At 43.5% G+C, this 15,565-nt stretch overlaps 1 protein-coding gene and 1 long non-coding RNA gene across 2 annotated transcripts; both read left to right on the top strand.

The window, feature by feature from the left end:
• Positions 1-12,737: 12,737 nt before the first annotated feature.
• Positions 12,738-14,398, top strand: LOC145125877 (pfkB-like carbohydrate kinase family protein). The gene is made up of 4 exons (XM_079061284.1): positions 12,738-13,500; positions 13,604-13,789; positions 13,868-14,063; positions 14,171-14,398. Exons 1-4 carry the CDS (start codon positions 12,823-12,825, stop codon positions 14,260-14,262), a joined length of 1,152 nt encoding a protein of 383 aa, XP_078917410.1. The 5' UTR covers positions 12,738-12,822; the 3' UTR covers positions 14,263-14,398.
• A 239-nt stretch (positions 14,399-14,637) lies between these two features.
• Positions 14,638-15,349, top strand: LOC145125878 (uncharacterized). The gene is made up of 3 exons (XR_013716207.1): positions 14,638-14,788; positions 14,880-14,914; positions 15,019-15,349. It is a non-coding gene; the product is annotated as an uncharacterized LOC145125878 (long non-coding RNA).
• Positions 15,350-15,565: the final 216 nt, after the last annotated feature.

Raw genomic sequence — 15,565 nt, forward strand, 5'->3', positions numbered from 1 at the left:
GACGCCAAATCTTGAGGGCGAACACAACAGCCCCCAGCTCCAAATCATGCGTCGGGTAGTTCGCCTCGTGAGGCTTCAGCTGCCTCGAAGCGTAAGCAATGACATGCCCCCTCTGCATCAATACTACGCCCAAAACTGAGATGGACGCATCACAGTACACGACGAAATCCTCCATGCCCTATGGCAGGGCTAAGATTGGTGCCTCGCACAATCTCTGTCTCAGTGTCTCGAATGCGGCCTGCTGCTCAGGCCCCCAGCGAAAGACCACGACTTTCCTCGTCAGCCTGGTCAGGGGCACGACTATCTTGGAGAAGTCCTGAATGAATCTCCGATAGTAGCCTGCCAATCCCAGAAAGCTCCGAATCTCAGATGGAGACCTCGGAACCTCCCATCTCATCACGACCTCCACTTTGGCCGGATCTACCGAAATCCCGTTCTGGTTGACAAGGTGTCCAAGAAACTGCACCTCGCGCAACCAGAACTCACACTTGGAGAACTTAGCGTACAAGCTCTCCCTCCTCAAAGTCTCCAAAACCTCTCGCAGATGCTCCTCATGCTGCTCTCGCGTCTTGGAGTAAACCAAGATGTCATCAATAAACACTATCACATACCGGTCTAACATCGGTCTACACACGCGGTTCATGAGGTCCATGAACACGGCAGGAGCATTGGTGAGCCCGAAAGGCATCACCACAAACTCATAGTGGCCATAACGCATCCGGAACGCAGTCTTCTGTACATCCTCCTCTCTGACCCTCATCTGATGATACCCTGATCGTAAATCAATCTTGGAGAACCAAGATGCTCCCTGTAGCTGGTCAAAGAGGTCATCAATCCTCGGGAGTGGGTAACGGTTCTTCACCGTTACCTTATTCAGCTCCCGATAATCTATACACATCCGATGCGACCCGTCCTTCTTCTTCACAAACAGAATCGGGGCTCCCCAGGGAGAACTACTCGGTCTAATGAATCCCTTGTCTAACAGATCCTGCAGCTGTGTAGACAACTCCTACATCTCAGGAGGAGCCAACCGATACGGTGCCTTGGCTATCGGAGCCGCACCAGGGACTAGGTCGATCCTGAACTCAACCTGTCGCTCCGGAGGTATCCCAGGTAGCTCCTCGGGGAATACGTCCGCAAACTCTCGTACCACGGGCACATCGCCCACCGTCTCCCTACCCGCCTCCCGGGTATCTATAACATAGGCGACATATCCTGCGCAACCCTGTTGGAGGTAGCGCTTAGCCCTCGCTGCCGAACATAAAGCTGGTCCTCGCTGTGGCCTCTCGCCCTGAATCACCAGCTCTCCCCCACTTGGGGTCCTGATCTGCACCAACTGCTGCGCACAGTCAATCACTGCCCCATTGGGGCTTAGCCAATCCATACCGATAATAACCTTGTTCCCCCGCAAAGGTATGTGAACCAGGTCCACCAGGTAACGTTCTTCGAACAGCCTCAAAACACAATCCCGGTAGACCTCTGATGCTCGCACTGACCGGTCGTCAGCAATCTCGACCTCTAGAGGGCAATCCAACGTGCCCGACGACTCAGGAAACTTCTTGCTAAGCGCAAGAGAGACAAACGATCTGGTGGCACCCGAATCAAACAACACCTGAACTGGGATACCGTTCACATGGAACGATCCTAAGAAAGGCACATAATATATCAAAATCACAGCGACCTAACATACAGGCACAAAATAAGAAATCATACCCGTCATCACATCGGGTGCAGCGCGTGCCTCCTCGGCTGTCAGCTAAAATGCTCGGCTCCGAACCACTGGAGCCTCCAACTTGGCCTTCCGGCCATCCACAACCCGTGCTGTCGCCGGAGTCGGCGCCACTGCCGGCGCCGCTACTGCTGTCAATCTAGAGCAATTGGCCTTTTTATGGCCCTTCTGATTGCAATGAAAGCAAATCAGGTCTGATATCTGAATCGCAGGAGTAGGGGCAGTGTAATCTCTGCCAAAATGCCTAACCTTGCCACACTTATAACAGACTGAACCTGGCCCAGTGCGACAAGCTCCCTCGTGTGACCGACCGCATTTCCCACAGCGGTCCCGCCCTGACTGGCCTTTCGGCCTACCATCAGATCCCTTGGGCTTCTTCCCCGAAGCCCCCATCGTCAGCCCCTCCGCTGCCTTCCTCTTCCGGATGTGCTCCAGATCAATCTCCCTCTCCCTATCCCTGGCAATCATGGAATCCAGGGTAGGGCAAGCTGAGAAACTGACATGCTCCCGGATGTCAGCTCGTAACATATCATGGTAGCGGGTCCTCCTCATGTCCTCATCACCCGCATACTGGGGCACCAGCAATGCCCTCTCCCGGAACTTGGCGGTGATCTCCGCCACAGTCTCCGTAGTCTGTTTCATGTCCAAGAACTCCCTGGCCAGCTGCTGAAGCTCCACATCTGGTGCAAACTCCGCCCTGAACCGGGTCACAAAATCCGGCCATGTCATAGCCTCAACAGTGTAGTCTCCCAGAGAGTCACCAACCGACTCCCACCAATCTCTGGCCCTGTCTCTCAAGCGTCCTGCTGCATACCTCACCTTCGACCCCTCGGGGCAGAAGCTAGTCAACTGTGCAGACTCAATGTCTGCAATCCATCGTCTGGCAGCAATGGGGTCCTTCGCCCCATGGAAATCCGGCGCACCGCTCCCTCGGAAGTCCTTGAAGGACAGTGTGCGCGTACCCGCCTGGCTAGATGCCATATCACTCCTGAATGCTCGGAGGCGATCCTCCATCAGCTCAACAATCCCTTCCTTGATCGACCCGAAGATAACCGGCGTCACATCAAGGATACCCCTCGTGATCTCGGAAGCGATGAACTCGCGTAACCCATCATCCACATGCTCGGATCCTGCGCCCGAGCCCGATCCTGACCCAGATCCTGAACTTCCTGCCCCATGTCGCGTGACCACCATTCTGGAAATAAACATACGAATGTCAGGGTCACATATACCTTCGGAGGTCTCACACACTTTCCAAGTTTCCAGGTTCCATCTAAGCCCTCCTTGATTCGAGTACGGGTCCTCTACTTTCAGTAGTACGGGCCCATACTACCTTCCACATCTACCCGTACTTTCCTCAAGAATTGCGTCGACTTCACCAAGTCCCTTTTCCCGATACCCTTTTCACTGACCTCATCCTAGGCTTTCCTAGGGGACTCTTCGACCTACCCTCCGCCATCAGCTGCACTAGGAGTCCCCACCACTTCCCCCTAACTAACTTGCGGATACTGTTACATATCCGTTCCTTAGCTAGTTGAAGATGGCCAGAACCCCCATAGCACAAAGCAAGCAGCATTCGTGCATTGGGTAACCAAATCAGGCATAACCTACACAGGCCATCATACTGCTTACTAAACAGTCCTAGCATACAGCTCATACAACAGGCATAAAAGGCATCCTCCTAGATCCTTAGCCCTAACTAGCATGCAATTCTCAAAACCATATATCAGGCACACAAGGCATCCTCCTAGATCCTTAGTCCTATTCTAGCATGCAGTTTTTTGAATCAAAACCATATAGCATAACATATCAAGTATGGGTATCTTGGGGAAAACTTACTTGAGCCCGGCCGATCGCATGCATCACACACTTCGTCTTTCTTAAAATCCTTTCATTTAGATTTTAGAAAACCATTTTCCTTGTAAAAACCTTTTAGCCCTTCAGTTTGAGTCCAGACACCCCCGAGGGTGTGTCCGAATCCCTCAAACCAGGGCTCTGATACCAACTTGTAACATCCCAATTTTCGAGTCCAAAAATTTCTTTTTAATTAATTGAAACATAAAAACATTCACAAGAAATACCGTGAAATCACATCATCCCATAAAACAATGATCCATGTCTAAAAATCCAAGTCATAAAATAATAACATATCAGAGTACAATCCCAGAAACTCCATGCGTAAATCGTGTATGCGTGTGTGATGCGATGCTACGCCGCCGGCTCCTTCCCCTTAGACGAAGAGGTACCTGAAACCAAAAACGAAACCGTAAGCACAAAGCTTAGTGAGTTCCCCCATCATACCACATACCATACAATATCCTCAGTATCTTTCAACCGGTAATCATCGTCGGTATCTTTCAACCGGTAATCCTCATCGGTATCTTTCAACCGGTAATCATCATCGGTATCTTTCAACCGGTAATCATCATCGGTATCTTTCAACCGGTAACCATCATCGGTATCTTTCAACCGGTAATCCTCATCGGTATCTTTCAACCGGTAACTGGGGACTATTCCACCCCCTACCACTAGCATACAACAACAAGATATAAACATACAGTCAGGCATATCCGGGTATTGACCTACCCTTCGGTCCTAAGGACCGCTATCAGGGAAACCAATCCCTACCATACACATAACATATCATACAAATAAAACTCATGACCAAAGCATGTAACCAAACCAAGATAATTATCACAAAGACAATCATCTCCTAAATACTCCTCTTTGGTGGGCCGGCATTGTGGCCTTATACCCACCCCTACTGGAAGGTAACTCACCTCGTACGGGAAGCTGCTGATAATCTGTGCGGGAAACCTCCGTCCGCTGCTGCTCCGGAAATCCTCCGGCTACAACCCCCACAAAACACTCAGTTAGAAACTGATATCTACTTTTAGGGTAAAATGACCATTTTACCCCCAACCAAGTCCAAGTCAAAGTCAACTTCCAGTTGACCCGACTCGCCGAGTTGGGCCGTCAACTCGTCGAGTCCCTTCCCTTTACTCGTCCTTATCCACGACTCGACTCGTCGAGTTTGGCAACGACTCGACGAGTTCCCCTTCCTTACGAACATCAATGAACCTTCATCCGAATCGCCGAGTCGTATGAACACTCGTCGAGTTCACCTTCAACTGATGAACAAGTCTTGACTTCGACTCACCGAGTTGTATGAACAACTCGTCGAGTTCATCTTCAAACATAAGGAGATTGCCTTGGACTCGCCGAGTCTGTTCTAGCACTCGTCGAGTCCCATGAACTCCAGGTCTAAAATTAAGTCCAATGCGTTAGGTCACTCTTTCTGTACTGTTACAACCTTTCTAAAGCCCAACTGAGTCCTTTTGACCCTCAACAGAAATGGGACTCAAAGCCTTGGACTCGTCGAGTCCCAAGAACGGACTCGTCGAGTCGATAACGTCCACACCCAAAATCCTCGATTTCTGATGTACAACACTTGACCAAAAGATAGATCTAGGCTCCTTTAATCGTTCTAGCACGTAAAGTTACAAACTTTACGTGCATGCATGGGACTTTGAGCTCACAAGGACATAAAATAAGCTCTAGTGTTGCATGGGGCCTTCCTTGGGTGCAAAAGCAACCCAAATCTGCCTTGTGACTCTCTCCAAGTGCTAGATCCGAAGTCTTTACCCCCAACCATGTTTGCAATCATGGTTGGCTACCTCATATGGCTTAAAAAGCCCTAAATCTCCCCAAAAAGGGATCTATCAAATGAAAGAGCAAGGTACAGACTTTATACCTCTCAAAGACTACAAATGATGGACCAAACTCGAATCCTTCAGTTCCCTCTTGATCCTTCTATGCTCTTCCTTCTTCCTTGAGGTCAAAACCCACAAGAATCACTCAAAAGCCTTAAATCTTGCACCAAAACACTTAGGGTTTGCCATGGAGGGTTTCTGGGAGCATAAAGGGGCGATGGAGGCTGTATAATGTTGTTTAAATAGGGTGCAAACCCTCAGATTAGGGTTTTGTCCAGACAGAGCCTACTCGTCGAGTCCGGGACCCGACTCGACGAGTCCATCACTTAAATCCCTCGTCTCATCCCGCTTCTACTCGACGAGTTGGTCCTTCAACTCGCCGAGTCCAAGGCCAAAAATGCAAAATACTTAAATAAAAATACCTACCAAGAACCAGGTGCTACAGAAATACTCATCAAGGTTGGAGCTTTATACCTCCAAAAGGTGCACAAGGGGGTGTAGATGTTGGATCCAAGGCCTTGAGTGAAACACTACAACTTCAACGCTCCTTCTTCACCACCAAGAGTAGCAAAATGGCACCAAAAAGACACTCCAGGCTTCAAAATGCACTCATACACTTTTGGGTTTCGAAATGAGGAAGGAGGATGGAGTTAAGAGAGTGTATGAGGCCATAAAGATGTTTAAATCGGGTCCAAATCCTAAAAATTAGGGTTTGTACCCTGGCTACGTACGCTTGCTTACTCAACGTACGCCCATCGTACATCCAACATGGCCAATAATTACAAAAATGCCATTAGGGACCAACTTTGCAATACAATCACCAACCAAGGGTCAAAAAGGGAAATACCTGGAAATCAAGATGTTACAACTCTCCCCCACTTGAACTACACTTCGTCCTCGAAGTCTGCTGCCACAAATAAAGTAGGGTAGTGATCTCGCATCTCCACCTCGGGCTCCCACGTCCATTCAGAATCCTTCCGATGCTGCCACTGGACCTTGACCAAAGACACTTCTTTGTTGTGAAGGGCCTTCATCTTCCTACCCAAGATCGCCACTGGTCTTTCCACATAATTCGGGCGATCATCGACCTGAATATCATACAAAGAAACAACTGCGGACTCATCGACCACACACTTCTGAAGCTGAGAAACATGGAAGGAGTTGTGGATCTAGCTGAGATCATAAGGCAATTCCATCCGGTACGCAACCTTGCTCACCCGGGTGGAAATCCTGAAGGGACTAATGAATCTGGGGCCCAACTTGCCACACTTCTGAAATCGGATGACACCTTTCCAAGGTGACACCTTCAGAAGCACCAAATCTCCCACCTGAAACTCGAGGTCCGAATGTCGCCGATCTGCATAACTCTTCTGCCGACTTTGCGTGACTCGCAACCTTTCGTGCACCTGTAAAATCAACTCAATGATCTTGAGTACCACCTCATTACTCCCCATGACCCGATGCCCAACCTCCCCCCCCGCAAACCTAGGTCCTGCACCTCCTCCCATATAACATCTCAAAAGGCGATCGGTCAATATTGTCATGATAACTGTTGTCGTAGGAGAACTCGACTAGTGGAAGGTAAGTATCCCAACTCCAATCTAACACACAAGCTCGAAGCATATCTTTAAGTATTTGAATCGTCCGCTCGCTCTGTCCGTCAGTCTAGGGGTGGTATATTGTACTAAAATGCAGCCGAGTACCCAAATCCTCATGAAACTTCCTCAAAAACTTGGAGGTGAAGCGAACATCCCGGTCTGAAACTACCGAAACTGGCACCCCATGTCGAACTACGACCTCCCGAATGTAGATGTCAGCTAACTTCTCAGCAGATATACTCTCGACAATCAGTATAAAGTGTGAACTCTTGGTCAATCTATCAACAACGACCCAGATAAAATCAACTCCACGTGCCCTCCTTGGCAACTTTGTGATGAAATCCATGGTAATCTTTTCCCACTTCCACATGAGAATGGGTAAGGGCTGCATATTGCCGTGGGGTTTCTGATGTTCGACCTTGACTTTCCTGCAAGTCAGGCACCGCTCAACAAACCAATCTATTTCTCTTTTCATATAAAGCCACCAACAACTCAACTTCAGATCCCTATACATCTTCGTGGCCCCTGGATGGATCGAAAACTTTGACTTTTGCGCCTCCTCCAGAACTTTCTGCCTCACCCGACTAGTTGTCGGAACCCAAATTCTACCACCCCGAATCAACAACTCCCGACTGTCTCTGACAAATAAGTGAATCTTCCCTCTGATCCGACCAACCTTACAATTTTCCTTTTTCCATCCCTTCACCCGACTTTTTGATCAAATCCAACAAAGGCGAAGTAACAACCATCCTCAAAAAAATATCCCTGATAGGAGAACTCACGACCTTACGACTCAAATCATCGACTAACATATTGGCCTTCCCAGGATGGTATACGATCTCGCAATCATAATCATTTACCACATCTAACCATCTCCGCTGCCGCATATTTAAATTCGGCTGATCCATTAAGCACCTCAAACTCTTATGGTCAGTGTAAATAGTACACCTAACCCAATACAAACAGTGACTCCAAATCTTGAGGGCAAAAACCACCGTCCCCAAATCCAAATCGTGCGTAGGGTAATTCGCCGCATAAGGCTTCAACTGTCTCGAAGCGTAAGTAATCACATGACCCCTCTACATAAGGACAACTCTGAAACCCGAAATAGAGGTGTCATAATAGACCACAAAATCATCCAAACCCTCGGGAAGTGCGAGAACCGGGGCCTCACGCAATCTTTGGCTCATAGTCTCAAAAGGCAACTGTTGATCAGAATCCCACGGAAAAGTCACATTCTTCTTTGTCAAACGGGTCAAAGGCACTACAATCTTGGAGAAATCCTAGATAAATATATGATAATACCCTGCGATACCTAGGAAACTACGAATCTCTGATGGGGGCCCTAGGACCTCCCATCGCATCATGGCCTCGATCTTGGATGAGTCGACCAATATACATTTCTGGTTGACAATATTCCCCTAGAAGTGCACCTCCCGCAACCAGAACTCAGATTTGGGGAATTGGAATAAAGCCTCTCCCTCCTCAGGATCTCTAATACCTCTCACAAGTGCTCCTCATGCTGCTCTTTGGTCTTGGAGTAGACCAGAATATCATCTATGAATACAATCACTGATCGATCCAACATTGGCCTACAAACTCGGTTCATGAGGTCCATGAACGCTACCGGTGCATTGGTGAGCCCGAAAGGCATCACCACGAACTCGTAATGAACGCAACGAGTCCTGAAGGATGTCTTGTGCACATCATCATCTCTGACCCTCATCTGGTGGTATCCTGATCGCAAATCAATATTGGAAAACCAAGATGAACCTTGAAGCTGATCAAATAAATCATCAATCCTCGGGAGTGGGTAATGGTTCTTTACCATTAACTTATTCAACTCCTGGTAGTCGATACACATCATGTATGAACCGTCCTTCTTCTTCAAAAATAGGATCGGTGCTCCCTAAGGAGAGCTGCTCAGTTGAATAAATCCCTTGTCTAGCAGCTCCTGAAGCTGCGTAGACAACTCCTGCATCTCAGGTGACACGAGGTGATACGGTTCCTTGGCTATTGGAAACTCACCAGGAACCAGATGAAACTCAACTTGCCTCTCGAGAGGCACTCTGGCAAATCCTCAGGAAATACATCGGGGAAATCCAGAACAATGGTCATCCTACTCAAATCCGGCGTGCCCTCAACTCGAGTGTCTGCAACATAAGCTAGGAACCTAGAACAACCCTGCTGCAGATATCTCCTGGCCCTCACAAATGAACAGAGAGCTGGCCCATGCAAAGCTCCCTCGCCAGGAATAACCAGTTCTCCCCCACTTGGGGTTCGAACTCTCACTAGCTGCCTCTCGCAGTCAATCATGGCCCCATTGGGGCCCAACCAATCAATCCTGATGATAACCTTCGATCCTCTCAAGGGAATCGACACCAAATCAATAGAGTAACTTTCACTAAACAGATTCAGGACGCACCCACGTTGAACCCTCAAAGCACTCACGGTACGATCATCTGCAATCTTGACCTCCAACGGGTAAGCCAAAGTCCCGAGAGCATCACAAAACTTCTTGCTAAGCGCAAGAGATACAAAGGATCGGGTAGCACCCGAATCAAACAAAATATGAGCAGACATACCATTGACCAAAAATGTCCCTATACAAAATCACATATAATCATCAAAATAAATAAGGAAAACAATAAAAGATAAAGATAAATCACATACCGGTAACCATATCTGGTGCTGCACGAGCCTCTCGGTGGTCAGCTGAAATGCCCTGCTTTTCACCACATGTGCCTCCGCCTTGCCCTGACGGCCATTAGTAATCCTCAAGGTGGTTAACGCAGGCGCCACCACTACTCCTCTGGAGAATCTCAGACAATTGGTCTTTTTATGACCGGTCTGATTGCAAATGAAAGCAAATCAGAGCACTCCTGGGGCAGTCCCTACTCATGTAGCCCGACTAGCCACACCCAAAACATACTGAACCTGACACTCGACACGCCCCACCATGCGACTTGCCGCACTTACCGCAATGGCTCCGACCCTGTGGGCCTCTGACACGTGAATCGGAAGTCTTGGGCCTCTTAGCTTGGCCCACTGCTGTCTGATCCTGCTCTATCTTCCGCTTCGTCCGATGCTCCAACTCAATATCCCGCTCACGGGCCTTCTCGATCATTTCAGGGTCTTACACCCCGAAAAGCTCACAAACTCCCTGATATACTCCCTCACCATCTCATGGTATCTCGTCTTCTTCATCTCCTCATCCGCTGCGTACTGCGGAACCAACAAAACTCTCTCTCTGAATTTGGCGGTAATCTCCGCCACAGTCTCAGTAGTTTGGCGAAGGTCCTGGAACTCCCTCACCAGCTGTTGCACCTCAATATGTAACGACTTAAAAATCGCAACAAATTTAAACTTTTAAAAACAACCCATAGTCATAAATTTTTTTACAGATCATTGTTTCGAAATTGTTTATCTATATCAGAGTATCCCAAAATCATAAAGCCATAAACAGAGGATGTGTACGGTCACGCCTTTGCCTTCCTGCGATCATCAGAAGCACCTGAAACAACAACTAAAAACTGTAAGTCAAAGCTTAGTGAGTTCCCCAAAGTACCACCACATACAACATATCAACAACAACATGCATAACTGAGCCTTCAGCCTAACTGGACCGCCTCGCAGGGCCTACAGTCTATCCGAACCAGATCATTATCCGAAATTGTAAGCGAAAGTTTTTAATATTTTGCTCTTTTATCCGAAATTGGCTTTTAAAAAACCAGATCATTCGAATCTGTAACTTTCTTTTACAACTTAAGAATGTTTTTTCATTAGGTTTTTTTACAATTTCGGAATGTTTTTAAAATTTTGGCATTTTGTTTGTTTTGTAATAATTTTGCTCGTTTATCTGAAACCGACATTTAAAAAAAAACGGGTATGTAAATCCTTAACTATTCTTTTACAACTTAGTAATATTTTTTTGTAAATTTTTTTACAACTTAGGAATATTTTCAGCTTTTTGACATTTTGTTTGTTTTGTAAAAAATAATGCAAAAAATATCTTAAACGTCAAAAAACATAAATAAAAAATTTGAAACGTTATACAAAGTTTAAAATAAACTTGAAAAAATAAATAAAAAGTATATATAAATAATTTTTTCTTGTAAAATCAACAAAAGAGAACATTATATAATTTATATAAAAAGTAAAAATAGAACTAATAATAAATAAATAATAATATAGATATTAAATAATTAAACATCTAAAGTAAAATTAGTACTGATATTAGTAATTAAAATGAAAAAGTTATATTAATTTGAATGATCACAAATTTCGAAAAACCAACTAATAAAAACCTCCAAAAGAGTTTTTACAGCACCATTACGTAATTTGTATAAATATTTCAAAATGAGAAATTAAATCTTCTGATACATTTTATTCCTATTTATATTTCTACCATATTAAATGCTAATAGGTGTCACTAAATGTGTCATTTTGAAAATGTAAGAAATTAAAAACTCCCTCTACATTTTATTCATATTATCCTACATTTTGAAAAGGGAATAAAATGTAAGGTTTTTTTTTAATTTCTTTTTTCAAAATATTATCTTAGACCAGAGGGTATGGAAGAGGTGTTTCCCTCACTTTTTGTGGGCCACACCACCATTTCCCTCATTTTTCGTTCCCTCACTTAAAAACCAAGGAATGGATGGGAAGCTCCCCTCACTATTTTTTTTTATTTTTTTAAAAATATATTTGATACATATATTATACTCATTTTGTATGGAATTAAAAAGAGTAAATTACACGAATGGTCCCTATGGTTTAGGGTAATTTGTGTGTTTGGTCCCTAACTTATTTTTTTAACTTGGAAGGTTCCTACTGTTTGTTTTTGTTACGCGCTTGGTCCCTGTCTTACCTAAAAAACTATTTTGCCATTGATTTTTTAATATATTTAAATAAACATACCCTCAACCTCACCCCCCTCACCTTACCTTATCTACCTACCATTTTTTCCTATTTAAATAATATTTTTTATATGTAAGATAGGGACCAAGTGCGTAACAAAAACAAACAGTAAGGACCAAACGCGTAACAAAAACAAACAGTAGGGACCAAGCGCGTTAAAAAAATAAATTAGGGACCAAACGCGTAAATTACCCCGAACCATAGGGACCATTCGTGTAATTTACTCAATTAAAAACCATAAATTTTGATATATTTTTTATATATTTTTTAGTAGATATATAATTTTATAAATATTAAAAAAGATAAAAAAAAACTGCCCAATAGAATGAGGAGAGAGAGTGCGACACCACCTCCCCCACCTCTTTCCCGCGCCTCCCTTCCTGCACCGCCGGTGCGGTGTTCCTCCGTGCGGGACACTTCCCGCAGCCCTCCCCGCTCCCCATACCGTCCGGTTTGTATATACATTTTTTTTATTAGAGATGAACGGTTAGTATCAAATTCCGATCTCGTACTGGTACAATATCAAAACCGATACCGACCCATACCAAATTTAAACATATGAGACAATATTCGATACTCTAAAATCGAGAAATTCGGAATTCGATACCCAGTGTTAGTACCGAAAACTGATACCATTATGGATACTAATATTGATAATTTTAATTTTGTTCAATACTGACGATTGACTTTCGATCAAATTTGATTTTTAAAAAATAAAAAACGATATCGATGGGTATCCATTCAGTCTCATTAGCTCATATACATCCTAGTGTAAATGCATAAACAAAATTTATAATTCATTATTGCTCATTGTTGACCTTTCTTGACTCGATCACAATTCACAAGTCTACACAGAGGAGCGATGAGTGGCAGCATGACATCGATTTCACCGTCAACACCATGGTCCCAACGATCGCAGAGCAACAGCAACCATCGTCAATCTGCTGTAAACCTTAAATCGCCAACCAATTTATCAATCCCCAATTTCATCATCCCTTCAAGAAGAAAGAACCCAAAATCATTCCCATCTCTCATCGTCAACTCTACCACCGAATCCCTAAATCAACCTACCGGAAAATCCACACAAGCACCATTGGTGGTCGTCGGATCAGCCAATGCCGACATCTACGTGGAGATCGATAGGCTTCCCAAAGAGGGAGAGACCGTATCTGCGAAGACCGGGCAAACCCTAGCTGGTGGCAAAGGGGCCAACCAGGCGGTATGTGGCGGAATGCTATCCTACCCGACGTACTTCGTTGGCCAGATCGGAAAGGATGCTCATGGGAAATTGATAATGGAGGCGCTGGAAGGTGGCGGTGTTCATATCGATCATCTGAATGAAGTTTCCGAAGAACCGACTGGACATGCGGTGGTTATGCTTCAATCCGATGGACAGAACTCCATTATAATCGTCGGAGGTGCTAATATGTGTGGTTGGCCGGAAAATCTAGCCAACGATGATCTGGAGACTGTGAAGAATGCCGGGATTGTTTTGCTTCAGAGGGAAATTCCTGATTCGATCAACATTCAAGTCGCAAAGGTGATAAATTTCTGAAATTCAAAATTCTAGAAAACGAGTTAAATTATCATCTATCATCTATCATCTATCACCTATAGTTCTATACTATGCTTTACGATTACAGGCTGCAAGAAATGCAGGCGTTCCGGTGATTCTTGATGCAGGAGGAATGGATTCACCAATTCCAGTTGAGCTTCTGAAACATGTTGATATTCTGAGTCCAAATGAAAGCGAGCTTGCTCGTTTGACAGGAATGGAAACAGAAAGCTTTGAACAAATCAGCTTAGCTGTAGCTAAATGTCACCAATTAGTAAGCTTTTTTTTTTTTTTTTCAATCTTTACTATTTGTATCATAAATTAATTAAACTATTTGTGATTATTGTTATAGGGTGTTAAAGAAGTTCTTGTGAAACTTGGTGGAAGAGGATCTGCTTTATTCACAGAAGGAAAAGAACCAATTAAACAAAGCATCATTGAGGCTAAAAAAGTCATTGACACAACTGGCGCAGGGGATACATTCACTGCTGCTTATGCTGTTGCTTTTGTAGAAGGGAAAACCAAAGTTGAATGCTTGAGATTTGCAGGTGAACATATGCTCTTATTATTTGTTAACTCCTTTTATTTTAAATTATATTTTTCGCTTTTTTATATTAAATCCCTTTTAATGATTTGATGATTTGGTGATTTGCAGCTGCAGCAGCCTCTCTTTGTGTTCAAGTGAAAGGAGCCATTCCAAGCATGCCACATAGGAAAGCCGTCTTGGATCTTCTTCAATCTATTTAGCAGACTGTTTAGTACCTGATTTGTATGGACAGTGTCCAGTTTAGCAGACTTTTGTGTACCTGAATAATGTTTGGAATACTTTTCAAAGAAATACAATAAAGAAAAGTAGGATAGGATCTATTTGAGTTTTTTCAAACTATTGTGTACCTGATTTACATGAACAGTGCGACGTGCCGGAAGAACAACCTTTTTGCAGAAACTTTCAGTATTTCCATTCGACACAAGTCCTGCAAACGGACCCACGTAATGTTTTGAAATCCTTTTTAAAGAAATAAAATGAAAGAAAAGTGGAATCTATTTGGGTCTTTTTTTCTCTCTTTAACTTTTTTGCATGTCCCTTTTGAAGAGCATTATTAATGTACTATATAACTTTCATTATATTAGACAATTCTCTCTCAAACAAGCATCACTATCAAAAATTCACTATTAGAGAAACAAGAAATGGCACTATGTTTCATATTTCTTCTCATGCTTCTACAAACTCATCTCTCTCTTCATTCATCATTGTCCGTACAAAAACATCAAGGTTTCAAATCCAAATCCAAATCCAAATCCATCTTTTTATCTTTTTCTTTTCATGTCTACAAAAATATATGACTTTTTATTTTTATTATCAGATGTAGAGCTTGGAAAATTCAAATTAAACGATAAGGTAAGGGATTATATATTCATAATCTCACTATTTTTCTTTATTGTTTCTTGATTCTTGATGATAATTGTTCATAAATATTTTTTTTCTGGTTTTATTTTCTTTAGTCTATCTTGGAGGATAAGAGTAGGAGATTGGAGTTGCATGAGGTACATTCGGGTCCAAATCCCATCAGTAATTCCTTCAAAGAAGAGGTCCCTGAAATAAACTTACAAACTGCACCTTAATTATTTTTCTTTTAACTTTTTTTTTGGTTAGATTAATAATAAAATGGACATTTTTTTAGTAGATAATCAAGATGGTTGTTGTGTAGAATGTGTTTATTCTGCTTTTTAGCAAGTTATAAATTGGTTCTAGGATGGTATACTTGCAGAAATACTCATGAGTATGTTCTTGTCCTTTTTTTGTTAACATGAATAATTTACAAACATTATTAAATTTGATAATCGCTATTTATAAACATTATTAAATTTGTAAGGTTCTTGAATTCCAAAAATTTATAAAACGTACATTGTTTCTATTTATTAATAATAAACATAACCTGAAAACTATCGTTTTTTTTAATTGTCCCATGAATGGTAGAGTCGAAGATTTTTCCATGATTGGAGTATGATTAAGATAATGTTTCAGAGTCAGATTTTTTTCATCATTGTA

The sequence above is a fragment of the Lactuca virosa genome, chromosome 7, assembly GCF_052849685.1.
Source record: "Lactuca virosa cultivar CGN04683 chromosome 7, Lactuca_virosa_CGN04683_v6, whole genome shotgun sequence".
Taxonomy (NCBI): Eukaryota; Viridiplantae; Streptophyta; class Magnoliopsida; order Asterales; family Asteraceae; genus Lactuca; species Lactuca virosa.

Coding starts and splice junctions, on each gene's coding strand:
- LOC145125877 (XM_079061284.1), top strand. CDS start 12,823: ATGAGTGGCAGCATGACATCGATTTCACCGTCAACACCATGGTCCCAA. Junction 13,790..13,867: donor TAGCTAAATGTCACCAATTA/GTAAGCTTTTTT, acceptor TTATTGTTATAG/GGTGTTAAAGAAGTTCTTGT. Junction 14,064..14,170: donor TGAATGCTTGAGATTTGCAG/GTGAACATATGC, acceptor GGTGATTTGCAG/CTGCAGCAGCCTCTCTTTGT.